This window comes from Contarinia nasturtii, unplaced genomic scaffold, assembly GCF_009176525.2.
Source record: "Contarinia nasturtii isolate CC-2019 unplaced genomic scaffold, AAFC_CNas_1.1 Cnas_scaffold_928, whole genome shotgun sequence".
In the NCBI taxonomy this organism is placed as follows: Eukaryota; Metazoa; Arthropoda; class Insecta; order Diptera; family Cecidomyiidae; genus Contarinia; species Contarinia nasturtii.
Genome location: NW_022198275.1, coordinates 242,593 through 259,007, shown reverse-complemented (window position 1 = coordinate 259,007; position 16,415 = coordinate 242,593). Strand labels below are relative to the sequence as shown.

The 16,415-nt window shown below is 34.4% G+C and overlaps 1 protein-coding gene across 7 annotated transcripts in view; it reads left to right on the top strand.

Annotated features, from left to right (window-relative positions):
* Positions 1-16,415, top strand: part of LOC116342922 (dopamine D2-like receptor) — a 155,554-nt gene that overhangs the window by 27,451 nt on the left and 111,688 nt on the right. For 5 of the 7 annotated variants that reach the window (XM_031770735.1, XM_031770730.1, XM_031770734.1 and 2 more), the window contains exons 2-3: positions 1,066-2,720; positions 2,904-3,109. In XM_031770735.1, the coding sequence (XP_031626595.1) occupies positions 2,165-2,720; positions 2,904-3,109 (762 nt within the window). In that variant the 5' untranslated portion in view covers positions 1,066-2,164. The remainder of the gene's footprint in view (positions 1-1,065; positions 2,721-2,903; positions 3,110-16,415) is intronic. The other 2 variants (XM_031770728.1, XM_031770729.1) reach the window with 2 other exon arrangements.

The window sequence follows — 16,415 nt, the reverse complement described above, 5'->3', positions numbered from 1 at the left end:
TTATTCACTTCTTTTTCGAAAGAGTAAAAGAGATATCTCAATAAAAAAAAGAAAGTAACAACAAAGCATTCACTCGAAAGTATGTGGGAGCAATCATTGAGCAAATTATTTCTTAAGATGGCGTCATGCTTCACATATTTTATGAAAATAAAAAGAAAAATGAATACATTTCCCCATGCAAATACGCAAGTGACTTTAACAATTCAAAAACTTAACGTCACACACATACACACTGAACGATCTTCTTTGGGAAAGTTGAGTTATCGGCAGCCAAATCTCACGAGAGATTCTTTGCTGGAAAATTAAATTTCCGGAAAATATGAGAGCTAGACCAATCAGATTGACCATGAAAATGCTGCATCATTCCCATCAGCGCGTTTTGATTTATGCAACAGTAAGCAGAGCACTGTACGCTCTTTGTGTTTTTTTTTGTTTCTTTGCCCACCCGACCGCGAATAATACGCAACATTTTTTATAGTCTTTTTACGACAAAATTATGAAATCGTAAATGAACACCACAAATTTCGATGTTTCAGTCGATACTGACTTTGAACGGCTCCATGCGTTTTAACACAAAAGGAATATTGTTCACTTTTAACATTTGCGGTGAATACTTATGTTGCCAGCATCAATCATCAAGCTTGCTCTGATTCTCGTTTTCATTCATTTTGAGGTAGAGAGGAGATGTGAGGGAGAGAAAGCAACAGAGAGATAGGTATTTGCAACAATAAAACCACATGCGACGACCTGCGATCTGATGCGGGTCTGTGATTAAATAAACAAAAAAAAAATGTTTTTATTAAATTTTTCTATGGAGTAATTTTAAAATTGATGTGGGTGAAATTCATAATCAACTCCCATCTCGTTCGAATACATTTCAACTCCTCGTTCTCTTCGTTCGTCTCTGCGTCGTTTTCGACAATGGCAAAGACTGTTTATTTGATGCATATAGATTTAAGTAATTGCACATTATCATTACCATTGTTGAGATATTTATGCTATAAAAATGCGTGAAGATTTTATTCTACCTTTTTTTCATTCCATTTTATTTCATTTTCAACACAGGTTCACAGGATAGCGGAAACTGAGATCAACCATCATTGGCACCGTGTTATTCGCACCACACTATCTTCAACTAATCCTAGTGTTATTCGCACCACCGCAACCGAAACAAATAAATCCTGTTTTTGAAACATGAATTGACACACCAGAGCTTTTGCATTCACACTGAACGCATTCGGTGATGTAATGAAAATTGAACCGTTTGCTTTAGAATACCGAAAACTTAGACGAGAATAGCGAAGCCAGAGAGAAATACAGACGATACAGTGAAAATACGATTGAAAATTGGAAGGCACTGTTTTCGTATGCGGTACATGTTCGACAACGAAAACTTTTCATTCATGCCGTTTTTGATTTACGTTTTAATTTGTTTCGATTTATTTGGCAAATGCAACATTTCAATAGAACGTAAAACATCATTTGAAAGTTCGATAACAACGGTGAATATAACGAAAGAAAAAACAAACTATTCAATATGTTCGGAATTGATGTGTGTTTTTCGCGTCTTCGTATTCATCGTTTTCTCTATTTTACTCGGTCTTCCTCTCTCTCGCACACACACACATACATACACAAACAGACCGTTTAGTTTTACTATGCATTAAGTCAATTTATTGAAACTGCGGTATTTTTCCAATTTTCCAAAAAGCAATTTCCTTACCTTGTTCTTCTGTGCATTTTGTGTGTATACAACAAGAAATGAAAGAGTTTTAAGTTTATTTTATGTCTGTCAAAGTAAATGGAAATTGTTTTGCTCAAACAAGTAAAATAAAAGTGAGTATGTGAATTGTTTTTGTGTCGTCGACTATATGGTTTTACGGAGTAATCAATCAATAGTATCGTGAACTTACAGTGGCAAAATAAACGGGAAATAACACACACACAGAGAAAATTCAAAGAAAAACGAGAACACATTCAAGACAAAATGTACTCAAGGGACAAATGCTTAAATGCTACAAATCCATAGTAATAGTAACAACTAAAAAAGTTGTGTTTTTTTGTTTGTTTGTAACTAGCAAGAGACATTTGTGGTGAGAAAAAAGCAACGAGTGAGTTCGTGTGTTTGTGACAAAGTAAGCAAAACCGCATCAATCGCGTTGCAATGGCCAACTATTCAACGAATTCAAACTGGAATTCCCCAGATTATTTCAAATTGTTTGATGACATCGGTGGTGGTGGCGACAGCGGCAGCAACGGTGGTGGTGTTAGAGTTGATACGAATCGAATTCTTGATACGAATCGAATTCCAGGTGGTGCAGCATTGACTTCCAACAACGTGGCGAATCGAAACAATTTGAACTTTGGGAGTTTCGATTTTTTTCGAAATAGTTTAGCAAATGGCATGGGTAGTAATAATGGTACAATGTTTTCGCCACTGCCACCACCAGCATCATCATCAGTCACAATGATTAATCAAACATTTCAATATCAATACCAATACGATTATGGTAGTGAACCGCATAGTAACAAATCAAATTACGATAGCGGAAGTAATTTTATGCTTCTAGTGGAGGATTTTAGTTCGTATTTTTACAACTATAATGGCAGCGTTGGCAGCGGTATCGGTACAACGGGCTCTACACTTAATCCAAACACCAGCATCGCATTCGATCCGCAAAATTGCTCCTATCCTAATTCAACGTGTAACGAGCCTTTAGGTAAATTTTACACTTAATTCGAAATTGATGAGGATGCATTGCACGAGGGTGGATGCGTTTCAATGCCAACACTAATGATAATTTCTCTCAGCATTCATCTTCCATAGTTTTTAATATATATCTTTTTTTTCGTTTTTTTTCTTTCTCTGTCGCCGCCTGTACCCATTACTTTACACACGATAGCCGATTCAGCACCACAGCCACAACAGTACTGGGCATTAATTTTGCTAATATTTCCGATTTTGACGCTGTTCGGCAATGTGCTGGTTATACTATCGGTATATCGTGAACGAACGCTGCAAACGGTCACAAATTATTTTATAGTTAGTTTGGCTATAGCTGATCTTCTGGTGGCTGTTGTTGTTATGCCATTTGCCGTTTATGTTCTGGTAAGTGTGTTTCCACCATTATTTTTATTCTTTTTGTAAATTTTGATTAATACAATTTTGTGGATCGATTTTTATGCGTATTTTTAAGAGTTTCATTCAAAAACTTCAATTGAAGACAGTAAATTTATGGGCAAAAATACTTTTCATCTCTTTCACATTATTGAAGAGGAGAACACATTGTCGACACCATGTCCATTTTCAATGGAATATACTTCATATTGGTTTCGTGAGCTAGGTTTGGTAATATCAGACAATTTTCGCAGCTGTTTGTCACTTTAACGTGAATTATTGGCAAAGTTTATGGCTTCCTTTAGCAATTCCATTCGCTAACGTTATAAATGCTCAGCTTTCTTTCGACCGAAAATATATGTGAAATTTTTTATACTATAATATCTCGTAAGAGCGTGATGTGGATGAAGCGCATTTCTTTTAAATGATAGTCAATATCGTGGACTTGGATAGTACAACAAAATGCTATCATGACAAATTCAAGCAATGAATTTCATCGAAGTAAAAATGGCTGAAACGTGCTTTTATTGGTTATCAATAATGACAATGATGATGAAAGATGGCGAAAAATGAACAGCGTAAAATGAAATGGAACCGAAAAAACTGGTTCCGCTTTTCAATGATGGCTGATTGTTTTGTGCTCGATTTCTTATTCATAGAAAATTGCGCTCGACAAAGCGCACGTCATCGATAAAAAAATTGATTTAAATCGGCTATTAGCTAGATGGAAAAATGATTTTTACTCAATATATATATATTTTCATTTCGTTTCTTCGGTGCGTTTCATGCTTTCATCTGCAATTTTATTAGATAAAATAGTCGCTTTTCGTGTTCACGTCGCGCATATTACAAATTATTATGATTGCTCACTTCAAACGGAATTTTTATCCATCAATTTTTCGCTTTTAAAATAAGTTACTTTCCATATTTCTTTTCTATTTTCATGTCTCTCGCTTTTCGTTTTTATCAATGTTCATTGCATTAATGTTCATTTGATGAAAACCATCGTTCATAATAATGAAGTGCGTCATTCAAATTCACAAATTGCAAGCGTTTTTGCTTTCATCGGATCACTTTATTCTCATCAATGTGACAATATTTATTGTCATTAGTTTGAGCGTGAGCATCTTATCACTATGTTTGATTGATCAGCACAACTAGAATAACAATAATATATACTCAAATATGAAGGGAAACATCATAATGCTCTGCGCTTCAAAAATAATCAACAAAAGATATGAAGAGATAATGCATCACCCTGATCGATTTTCCATTTCATATCGAATCGGCAATGTGAAATCGAACACGGAAAATCATAAACGAACAACACACACAGACGTGTGACACTTTTTATTGATGCCGGTTCGTCAAGGCAACGCGAAAAAAAAACGATGACAAAAGTAGACACAAGATACGCAATAAAAAATTAAATGATCAATTGAGTATAATAAGCAATGAAAAAAAGAACGCGTTTGAAAACAATAATTGGCTGGTGTGAATTGCACTCGAAACTATGTTCTTCAAAAATGTAGCACACTCGGTTTTTTTTTATTGAGTCATCAATTTAACCAACTACTTGCCGTTGGCAACGATAACTTCCTGGATTGTGTGCTCGAATATATGAGTGTCAACTGCGCAGTAATCGCGTGCTCTTTTTTCACTTCTACTCATTTTTTTCGTACTAAATTACGAAGGGGATGATAAAAGTCTTTTATCAACCAATCGAGATGAAGCTTTGCTGCAGAAAAAAAGATGAACACAATAAGAGACCAAATTGTTTTTGTTTCTAAGTTTTTGTCGTTGCTGTTGATGTTGTAAACAGTTTTACATCATATCGATTTGTATATACTCCAGTTACTGTTGCATCTGGATGATACTATGTGCTCGAAAAAAAAAACATTGATTTTAAACGATGTGAATTGATACTGTGCACGAAGTAATTTGCTGCATCATTGTATTTGGAGACAACAGAGACTGATATTAATTTACTTATTGAGAGAAAGCACTACGCTGTATAATCGTCGTTATCATTCAATTTATCCAATTTGATACACGTGCTATTGTTGACTTAATCGAAAAAAGGGAGGATGCTCATGTTTGTTCCGTTTGTACAACCATTGCCAAGTTACACTAGCACAGAAATGACACCACAATTCAACGATTTACATTTTTATCATGCCGTCATGGTACGCACTATGGCATTTGCTACATTTTCTGCAACGAAAGCGCATACAATTTTTTTTTCATGAGACCAATTGAATACCACCTCAATACTTTTCCTATGTAATTCATCACAGAGTTTGCGATGCAAAATATGGCGTACGATAATAGAAATTTAAATTGGCTAGCCTGATCAATTTGATATACGTATATAGATACGTACTTGAATATGAAAAGCTATTTGATGAACGATGAAATGAGAAACTGTGTAAACAAAGAAGAGCAAAATATTAGGCTGTTACGCTTGCAAAAAAAATGGCAGGTTCTTCAATAATATCAAATTGATGGATGTTACGATAATGATGATGAGCTTTCCTTTGGGAGCTTGAGCACTTCAAATCACTCGCATTTTGAACTTACAGGAAAATTGAATTTTATTCAAAAACCTGATTTGACTTTGAAATATTTGTATGATTACATGAGACAATTTCAGTGCAACACACGCTACGACTTTATGTGCAATGGGACATCTTGAATTCATGTCTGTGTGTGTATTCATGAAATATCTATTCATTTCGTACGTTCAATCACCATAAAGGTTACCATTTAACAAGGAAACATGGATAATCTGCCTTCTTCAAAAAGCTCATTTTCATATTGTTTTCTTTCTCAGAAAGACCTTTCAGTTGACGTTTTTTGGAGAAAAGTTAAAAAAATTTGTTCGTTGCGCCGTCTACTGTAATTGAGTCGCAATTCACATCAATACACAAAACACAACAAGCACCTAAGTGTGGCGCACACAAAAACGAAGTTCGTTGTGTTAGTATGTATTAGTGCGAATGATTTCACAATTGTTCGACTTACAGCTATTCACTGGTTTGCCATTGGCATTGTCAACCAACACGTTAGGCGACGCCACTGACGAAAAAATATTTCTTTTCACCTTGTCACATATATTAAAAGTATAGGAAAAAGGTCTTATTGTTCTTTCTCGTCACTTTTACTCTCCAACTCACTCACTCCCTCTCCCTCTCGCTCTCTCTTTTCCGCTTCTCAAATCATTACAATAAATCAAGGAGAAAAATTCAATAACTCTCGCTTGGATCGTAACCATTCATCATTTATCCGTAACAGAGAGGCGTCTCACCGGCTTTCAAATTATATTTGCTTTGTAAATATGATCACTGTAACAGATATGAAACCGACGTATACAATACAACTAACGTGAACAATGTTTGTTGTGAATGCACACGATGTCAGATGGAAATTGATCGTTAGCGCAAATTGTTTTTCTTCGCCGTTGTTGAAATTCATACAAACACACATGAAATGTAAATATTTATGTGCAATCACCCTAAGTTTGTTATTTCAGAGCAACTTTCAAATGAATATCTAAAAAGAAATTGAAAAGTTTTCAAACATTCGACGCTAAAAAGGATTATTTAGCCCAAGCGCATATTTTCGAAAACAATCGCTTGAACGAGCACTTCAACGTAAAGCAAAGAGAATGTGAGAAAGTGAACGAGAGGAGTGTTGGCGAGGTGAAAGTGATTCGTGTCTTATCTTCTAATGGTAAGTATTTGTGTGTGTTAGCTCAAAGTTTGCCGTTCAATGTTCAACGGAGCGGCATTTTCGTAACTGAAAAATGCTTACCAATGAAACGCTAATAATAAGCGATTGAAATCCATTTATATTCTCTTTCAGACAATATGAAAACAATTTTTCTTTCGTTGAGCGTGTGATGCGGACGCGCGCACAAACCATCTTGAAATGTTGTCAAAAACACCATTTTTTTTCAACGTTATTCGACCAAGAGCTACACCATTTTTACCATATCCGATTTTCATTTCAATCCAAAGCAGCGTTGAAGACGCCATCATCTAATATCATTTTCGACTTTTCTCATTCTCCGCTGTTGTGTTCAACAAAAAAGAAATCAGTATGAGAAATGAAGAAAAAAAGCATCAAGCTAAGAGATAAGCGGATGAAGCGTCTTTATTTTAACTTTTGAAAACGTTTCATTGCAGTTCAATGAAATGAGCAAAAGACACAACCATCTCGAATGCAAAATTGTAAGGAGATTATATTTACTGGCACACAAAAAATGTCATGTATTCCATTTTCATTTTTAACACGCACGCCATGGTTACGATTTTTTGATCGATGTCTGTTACGGCGATTCAGTTGACAGAATTTTCTCCGACTAGATCTTTATCACCTGCAAGAAGGTCATGTTGTAAATAACAACATTAATGCAATGACCTGATTAATTTTTATCAATTTATATGCCAATGAATGTCGAATGCGGTGTGGAAATACTCAAAATACTCAATTCATTTACGATGACCTAATATCCTTTTAATTTTATTCGCAAGCCCAAAACACTGAATTTTTTTCTTGAATGTCCTTAATTTTAATGCGGATGAACAGATGTTATAAATGCAATTTTTGCAATTGTGAAACTCCAATAATTTATAAATATATTACCTCTTTTAAAAATACTTTATGAAGTATCTCTCATGCATTTTTAAAATCGAGCGAAAAAAAATGCGAAATGCGATTTTGTAAATGAGTTTCGGCTTTAGTTGAAATCAATTTTCATCAAAGCATACATTTTTTTTTACTTCGTCAGTGATAATAATCATGTTCGTTCAAGTGGTCATGGCTGTTGCCTGTTGGTGTGGCATCAAATTTATGCTTCAAAAAATTATAAATGCATTAAATTGAAACAAATAATGCTGATACCAGCAAAAAAGTACAACGAATAAATTTCATACCATTATTATTGCAAAAAAAAAGTTAAAATGTGCAATTTACTTTTATTGCTGTGTTTGAGCGCGGTTTTTCGCACGCAAAATGGCAGTAATAAAACTCACTTTAATCAATAAAAATTGAAATCATTTTTTAAAAGTCTTTTTGATCAGTTTTTCACCAATGTTTTCAATTATTTAAACCCATGAACATTACAAAGACCTTGAGCTATATTACAAACACAATGTGATATTCATTTTTTGTAGAGTTTATAAAAAAAATGTACCGAACGAAATTTAAATAGTATACACAGTGGTAAATAGTATACACACTGACAAAATTCAATTAAATGAAAACTAAATCAACCATCAAAAGGTAATTTTATTGCAAAATAATGGGGCTCAGCTTGAATTTGTAAAATGAGTTCGTTTTTAATGCACTTTACGTAGCATTTTATCCTAATACAATTAAGAGCTAAACACAAAATTTTATGTGTGAGAGTCTTTTCATTCCAAACCATTTAAAAATTTAAATTGAATTGAATAGAGATCGAATTGAGGTACATTGGTGTGCCAAATTGTCGCTACAATTTTTTTTTCTCTTTAATTTCACCCTTTCTAGTTTTATCTATTCTTTTTTCAGTCTCGTTGACGAAAAACTCAAAATGCTCGATTCAAAAATTCACATTCGGCTTTTTTCTCTCGTACCAAGCAGTGCTAGGCAAGCACGTCCCACTTTCAATATCTATGAAACTGAACATTTTTCCACCGACACCATTATGCTGTTAAAATTACAATGAATGGCCAAACAGTAGATTGAGTTTTAATACAATAAAAATAAAAGGGTATTATATTCCAGTCGTTTTTAACTACGAACCGCTTTTTTTCGTTCATTCTTTATTTCTCTGTTGTGTCTGCTTTATGTGTCGGCATCGCTTCATCTCATTTCGTTCGATGGATGCACTACACATCACCCAAAAAATGTGAAAATAACACACCGAGTGAGAAAGAAGAGAGAACACAACCGTATCCATGCACAAAATGAGTCGAACGCAAAAAAAGAGCGTGCACACGATTTTTATGAGATCATAAAAAATTCGTTAAAACTGATGTGGCGGACGAATGGGAGAATTTTGCGAATCGGGCGTATCAAAGCGACTAGCGATCAAAGTAATATCCACCATAGTCGTATGGCCAGATTGTACTTGTTCTCACACTATGATATTATATAATAGCACATTTAAGAGCATTATATTTCAATGTGCACTGAAGCGTAACTAAGGTTAGTTTCTTTTTTTATTCGATTTGCCTTTTTTCTCATTCCGGTTTTGGTGTTGAATGTGTGCAGTGTTGCTACTGCTGCTTCAAATTTTTTTTATATATTTTCATCACATTTCTTCCCCTGTCTAGATGCAATACATCTTGTTGTAATCTTTTACTTGCGCGTTTTTAGTTTAATAAAAAGAATCGGTTCATCTTCGTCATTTCGAAAGCGACCGTGTGTGAAAATCATTCAACGTTCTTTTTACACGTGAAAATTTCTTTTTTCTCATTTTTTTTCTCTTCTAATCCAAAGTCGTCAATTGGTATGGCTTGATTTTCTTTTCTTTCCTTTGAAAATGATTAAATTTGGCGATATGAATGGTTCACTTACCCTAGATTCGTACGTCTTGCGAAAAATTGTGAGCGATGATGCGGAAAACCGAAAGTTCCTACTCATTCTATGGAATATTTTTAACGGCCGTAAATAATAATTTGAAAATTCAACTTCAAACTTACCTTTCACACTTGAACGCTCGAAATATCAATATTGAAGTCGTATGCAATCACACACACACACACACGCACAACCACATACTTAAATTTTTCATTTACAAAACGAAAGCGGAAACAACCACACCAATTTCTTTTTAATGTATGAAAGCGAAAACAAATACGTTTTTTCCATCGCACCATATGTATTCGTTGAAATACACTTGTGTGGCAATACATTTGAGTGAGTTTGATTTAATTCATATCCACAAAGCGGCCAACATTTGTGACACGTGAAAATAATAATACACTTTATGAGAATGTTTTTCAAGGGGCATGCGTCTTTCTCACGAATATTCAAATTTAGATGTGGAAAAAATTCAAAAGTGTACTACGCTTAATACTCATTTATCATAATAGTTTCTGAACCAGGGTTCTTGACCTTAGATTGAATACTTAATTGCAAGGTTGCATTGAGACATTGATTACTTTGATTAAAATTTAGATTTTTTATTGAACTAATGCTTGTTGAGGAGATTTTGGGATGAATTTTTCTATTTTTCCGGATCTAGGAAAGAGTGAAATTTTCATCAGTGTCAGATATTGACATTTTTGGAGATTAAACGCCTTAGACGTTGATAGATGTGTTGTCTTCTAGCATGTTAAATGGAACATGATTAATTTTTTTTAAAAAAATTGATCGTGTTTGTTAATATAACGACTCCACACAAGCTTTTCCCGTTAAAAAACGTCATTACTTCAGAAATGGTTTATTATGAATACTGTATTGAGTTGCAAAACTATGTGCACTAGCCATAAAGATGTACATTTTAAATATATGACTTTTAAATGTCAAACATGAATGACAATTGGTATGATAAATTTAATTTGGTTGAAATTCAATACTAAATCTGGTACACTGTTTAGCTAGCTGTTTAGGGAAATTTTTCCATTTTCAAACGTAAATATTGTAAACATATTTAGCGCCATGAAAAGTAAAACAATGAAATTCGTCGACTGTCGTTGCTCATAACCAATTCATTCACATTCAAATGGTGTCCATTAAAATTTTTGAATACCATTTTAAATATTGTTATCTGAACACTGGTTTGAAAAATACCGCATTACTAGTCGAAAATCCGTAAAGATTTCAATTCATTTGTGCTCGTTTGCTTCTTATATTTTCACATTATCCAGCAATTGATAAAATTCGAAGCCCGAGCTATAGAAAAGCGTTTAGAAGCATATATGGAGGTAATGAGAATGATGCTATGTACAATGTACACACGGCATGTTACATTTTGTCTTAAGAACAACAAACTCCTGTGCAAACAAACTGTAGCCATTCAATGGCAAGTTGTTCAAATATGCCAGTCAATTTGTGTACACAAAAGAATCAGTGAACGTATCGAGCCATACAAATCTTGATCACAAACTGACGTCAGAATTTGTAACTTTTGTTTCTGGTTCTGATAGTAAACAAAGTAATCGAAATCGTCTATTTTACCAGGTTGCAAATTCAAAAAGAGACAATACCGCCGCGAGCTGATAATGTTCACGCAGCCATAAAATTGTTTTCGCTGTTCTCAATATCGACGATTATCACTAGTTTTGCACACACTTAAAAATTCGATTAAAACGTTAATCACCTTAAATATTGACTGTTTATGAGTGTGTTCTAAGTGTGCGTGCGCTTTTTTTTCTGTCGTTCATAGGTTTTAGTGCTGGCGCCATAAGATAAGTGAAGAGCTAGATAAATAGAAATAGAGAGAGAGAGAGAGAGAAAGAGAAAGATCAACAGTGAGTGGCTTGAAGTCGAAACAAAGTATACTGATTTAATTAGAAAAAAGCGGAGCTTATGCGTGTCTATCCCATTGTGAAAAATAATTGTTTCGTGTAATACGGTGAAAGTGCGGTATACACAAATGTGAACGGCATTAAAACAATGTCAAAAGAAATGTTGTTACATTGACAGCCACCATGCTACGACAGCAAATCTAAGTGTATGTGTGCTAAAGAAAAAGACGCTATGCATGCGATGATGATATGACACAAAGTAGAACGCTTTCAGATATAAGTTGTATGTATGTTTTATAAGACAACAACTTTTTTGCGAGCAAGAAAACTTTATCGTCGTACTTTTCTATCCATTGCTTCTATCTATTGCATTTGGTGAGTACGAAAATGTTTCAGAGCTTATTTGTGTACGCTTAGCTTTTGTGACACATTACTTTATGCTACGGCATATAATATATAATATGTACTTATATTCTCAACGAAAACCCATTAACCGCATTCAAGCAAAATACGCTTGACAAAAATACCGCAAAATTTCACTGAATGTTTTGAAACTCTTAATTTTGTTGGCTCTTATTATCATGTGTTAATGTTGAATGCAATGTATTTAGAAAATAGTATTTGCTTACGACGAAAGAAGACGCCCCGAAAATTCTGTGATGATATGAAATTTGAAAATTGGTGGCGTATGCAGCACAAACAGACACACACACACACGAGCGCGCATACACTCAAAACCTCTTTGTATAAAATGCCATCAGCCATCGCAATGAATTAACTACTCTTAAAATAAATAAGATTGCTGTATGACGTATAAACGTGTATGTGCATGATGTGGTATTTTCGACTTCGAATCATACTCACTGACTGATATAATATTGAATGGAGTCGTAAAATTCTTTATCGTTCAGCACGCTGATGGAGATACTTCATTCGGTAACATTTTGAAATGTCGTTTGTTGACAACCATTTAAGGTTGTTTCTACTCCGCACTCTCTCGCACACACTTTGTTTATTATTTTTGTTTTTCTTTTTTTCCACCCTGCCATTGTGTAATTGCATCGAGTCGTTCGCGATTTGCTTGCCTTTGTTGGCATATCTGGTTGTTGTTGTTCATTTTTCGTGCTTTGCGTTCATCACATTTTCTCAAGCGAAATGTGTGTTTAATGCAATAACGCCTGATACACATTCACTCTTCGTGCTGATGTTCGCTCATCCATTGTTGATCTTATCAATGCTAATTATACGCGATACACTTGCAATGCTCGCAAACGTTCTATGTTTATATGGCATCGATAACCGCAAAACTTAGAGAAATGTGGCATGTTTGTCATGTCATTTTAGTGTTTCAATAGACAACAAAATTATAGTCGCAGACGATGACAACGATGGTAATGGAACGGGATGGTACTACAATGGCAACGAATTGTTAAACGCAAAAGTTTTTTTCATTTCATCGCCCGTTTCAACGATCATCGAGTGTTTTCGGCTTGAAGATTTTCTTCTCGCGTACATTTCACAACAGTTCATAGTCTTTCTAGCTTCCTGAAGGGCTTCTTTTCTTTCTCACTCTTTTTTTGGTTTTCTTTAGTTTTTGTTTTTTTTTTGCTGTTGCTGTTCGTTTGGTGCTTTTCTTAAGCACATTCTCTTAAATAAGTTATGCACCATAACTCCAAACTAATGAAGTTCTTGCAGGCGCACAGTTTTTCACAAGCTAAAATGCATGCGAATTTACGCATCAGCACATCTCTCCGGTTTTTTTTTCTATTAATTTTCATAAAATAGTTAATTTCACTTAATTTTGAAAATTGTACGAAGAGTATACGCTATACGCGCACATAAAAACATACTTTCAGCTTTCATGGCATTTTCTTTTGTTCTTTAAAAAGTGAATTTGCACAAATATGCAATTCAACCATTCACGAAACAGGATAAATTGCAAGAAGCTACCGATTTCGTCACAAAATTATTGCCATACCTTCCATTTATTCACCCTTTCATTCTATTTTAAGTCCTTGTCTGCCAGTGTTGCTTTTTATCTTCTCGCTTCAGTCATGCCGTGATGGTGCTACAGAGTTTTCCCACTATTTTCAACTGCAAACGAATAAAAACAGCTGTTTTCACATTCATTCACAACGGTATGGATATTTTCACCGTATTTTATTCGTGCTTTAACTATTTACAATTAGACTTCACAGTTTAGTGTTTATATATTGTCTCTTCCTTAACAAATTTGACAACATTTGAATATATCGCTTAAGCTCATTATGTAAATTTTTAAAAGTTATTTTGATACTCTGTATACTTATGAGAAAAAAAACACGATGGTTGTTGATGAGAAGATAGAAAAAAGTGTGAAACAAAACTGAAAGATACACGTACATTTTGCGCTTGAAAAAGCAAATTATTCGTGGATACAATGGTTATTTTGTCGGAATGAGGAAAAAAGTTATTCATTTTAATTTAAGCGGGATTAAAATTCAAGCATTTTACATTCGTTAGCGAGAATGTGAAAGGTGAAGCGTAAAAAAGCTTTCACAATCAATCTCACACATAAAAACGAAAAACATGAACGATTCTTTAAACAATGCAACATCGGCTCATTTGATTAAAATATATGATCAAAGAATGTGTAACGTGCGCCCGCTTCAACAGAAGCATAGAAATGTGATCCAATTAATTTTCCCTTTTCTACCTCAATGACTTGGGCACAAAAGCTGAGCAATATGCGAAGCAGAAATGTTGAAAAAGAAAACGCCATGGAAATATTGAATGCGTTTCAACATATGGTTCGTACGCATTCACCGTGCCAGCCATATGCATTCGAAATGTTTTAAGTAAACTTGAAGCCTGTAAAAATATGTTTGAGATAAAGCGTTAAGAGCAAAAAGAACTCAAATATCATTTGTTTAAATGTAAAACGATGTTAAAAGCCACGTTTATTAAATGTATTCGCACGTGAAGTATTATGCGATAACACTAAGCAAACGAGAAACGCACCATTTCTCGAGAAAGAGCGGGAGATTATTCCCTTATCTGAAATATTGTGTCGCCTTTCAAGTTCATTTTATTTGCACATTGTTTGCGTTGAACATGCACAACGGTACAGGCGCGCACACACACGCCTAAACACACCTACAGAAATGTTTGTAAATTATATCCGGTCGTGAGCAGCGTGTAAGCAAATTAGGAATTTTTGTGATATAACACGCCTTCGGCATCAACAAAGCCTGAAAATGCATTTGCGTCATCATCACATTGCGTATGAAAATGTATGTGATCGTAAACTTTGATACTGATACCTGTAGATAGTAATAACCGAACGAAAAAATGGAAAATTCACGATTGATGATATATTTGTTGGTTGTTGAGGTCGTGATTGAGAAAGAAACCGGCGACTCCGGTTGCGTTTTTTTCTATTGTTCCGATCAAAAGGATTGCGTGCTCTTGAACTTTACCGGATTCGTTTCTATCTCATTCAATGGTTGACATTTTTTTTATCGGGGGCTTTTCAGAGCAAATAAATGAGCCCAAACACTTTGCGAAAGATAAAAGTTGCGACGAGAACCGTTTAATGAACATTGAGATCAAACAGAAAAAAACAACATTTTTTTTATCAAAATCTGTCATGAACAGAACATAGCGTGATTTCTTTTGCATAAGAGCAAATCAAAATATTCACTAGCCCGAAAAATGCAAAACATACAGAATAAAGTGCTCGAAAAAAAGAGAAGAAAAAGGAATGGAAATTCTTCTTTTTTGTGTAGTGCGTTGTTATTTTTCTTTCATGCATGTGTAACATGTTCAAAAAGATAGCAAAAGTGTCATTCAAATGTGGTTCTTTGTGTAGAAGCGAATTTTTGTGGCATGGTCGATGATCTTTTTCGTTACTGTAGTCGTTATTATTGTTATATGTTTGCCGTGCATTCGTCATTGTCTGTGCAAATTTGTATCGAGCTAAAACGAATCTGTGCATTATTTATACGCTCATTTCACAACTAAATTGAAAAAAAAGAAGAACCAAACCGAAGTCAATTGAAGTGTTGCTTGAATACGACAAAACATACCTTGTTAAGCAAGCATTCATATTACAAATGCCATCAAAGGATAAAACGTAAATCATAAAGACACCCCCTTCCGAATAAATTAAACGATAAATCATAACAACGTTTGATGCCCGAAAGGTGAAACGCGCACTTTATTCTCTCATTTTTCCCAAAAAAATGTGCGCTGTGTGCATTTGTTAAAACCACATTTATTATTCATGTCCATTTTCGTGTGCGTTTCTCTCTCTCTTTCTCAAAACATTTATGCAATATTGAAAAACAAACACGCTCATGAATTATAAAATAACGCTCATATTTACTATGTGTCCCGATTGAACTCTCCATGTCTACTTCGTTAACCGTAAGTGATGAGGTTGTAAAGTCAATGCATTTGTTTGCAAACAACGCCCGTTGTACCATCATCAGCAACAGCCACAGTCAAGAGTCGGTGAGTTTAATTTTTTATGGCATCCGACCATTTTCTTTTGTAAACCCATCAAGTATAAAGCAGATTAAAATTCCATTCAATTCAGTCCAGACAAATTGAAATCCAATTGATTCTACACTACACATCTTCAGGCACGTCGGTTCACAAGCGATGGAAATCTTACGAATTCTTGAAGGTTATTTTTTTCGGTTTGTTCGTTGAATTTCATAAATGAAATTGCCCGTTTCATTGCACAACAAAATAGAACATGATAAATTCTTATTCACTTTCTTGTTATTGTGTGCATCAGATAGTATATCCAAATAAATTACTTCGAAAGTACAAAGAAAAAATCAGATCGAAAC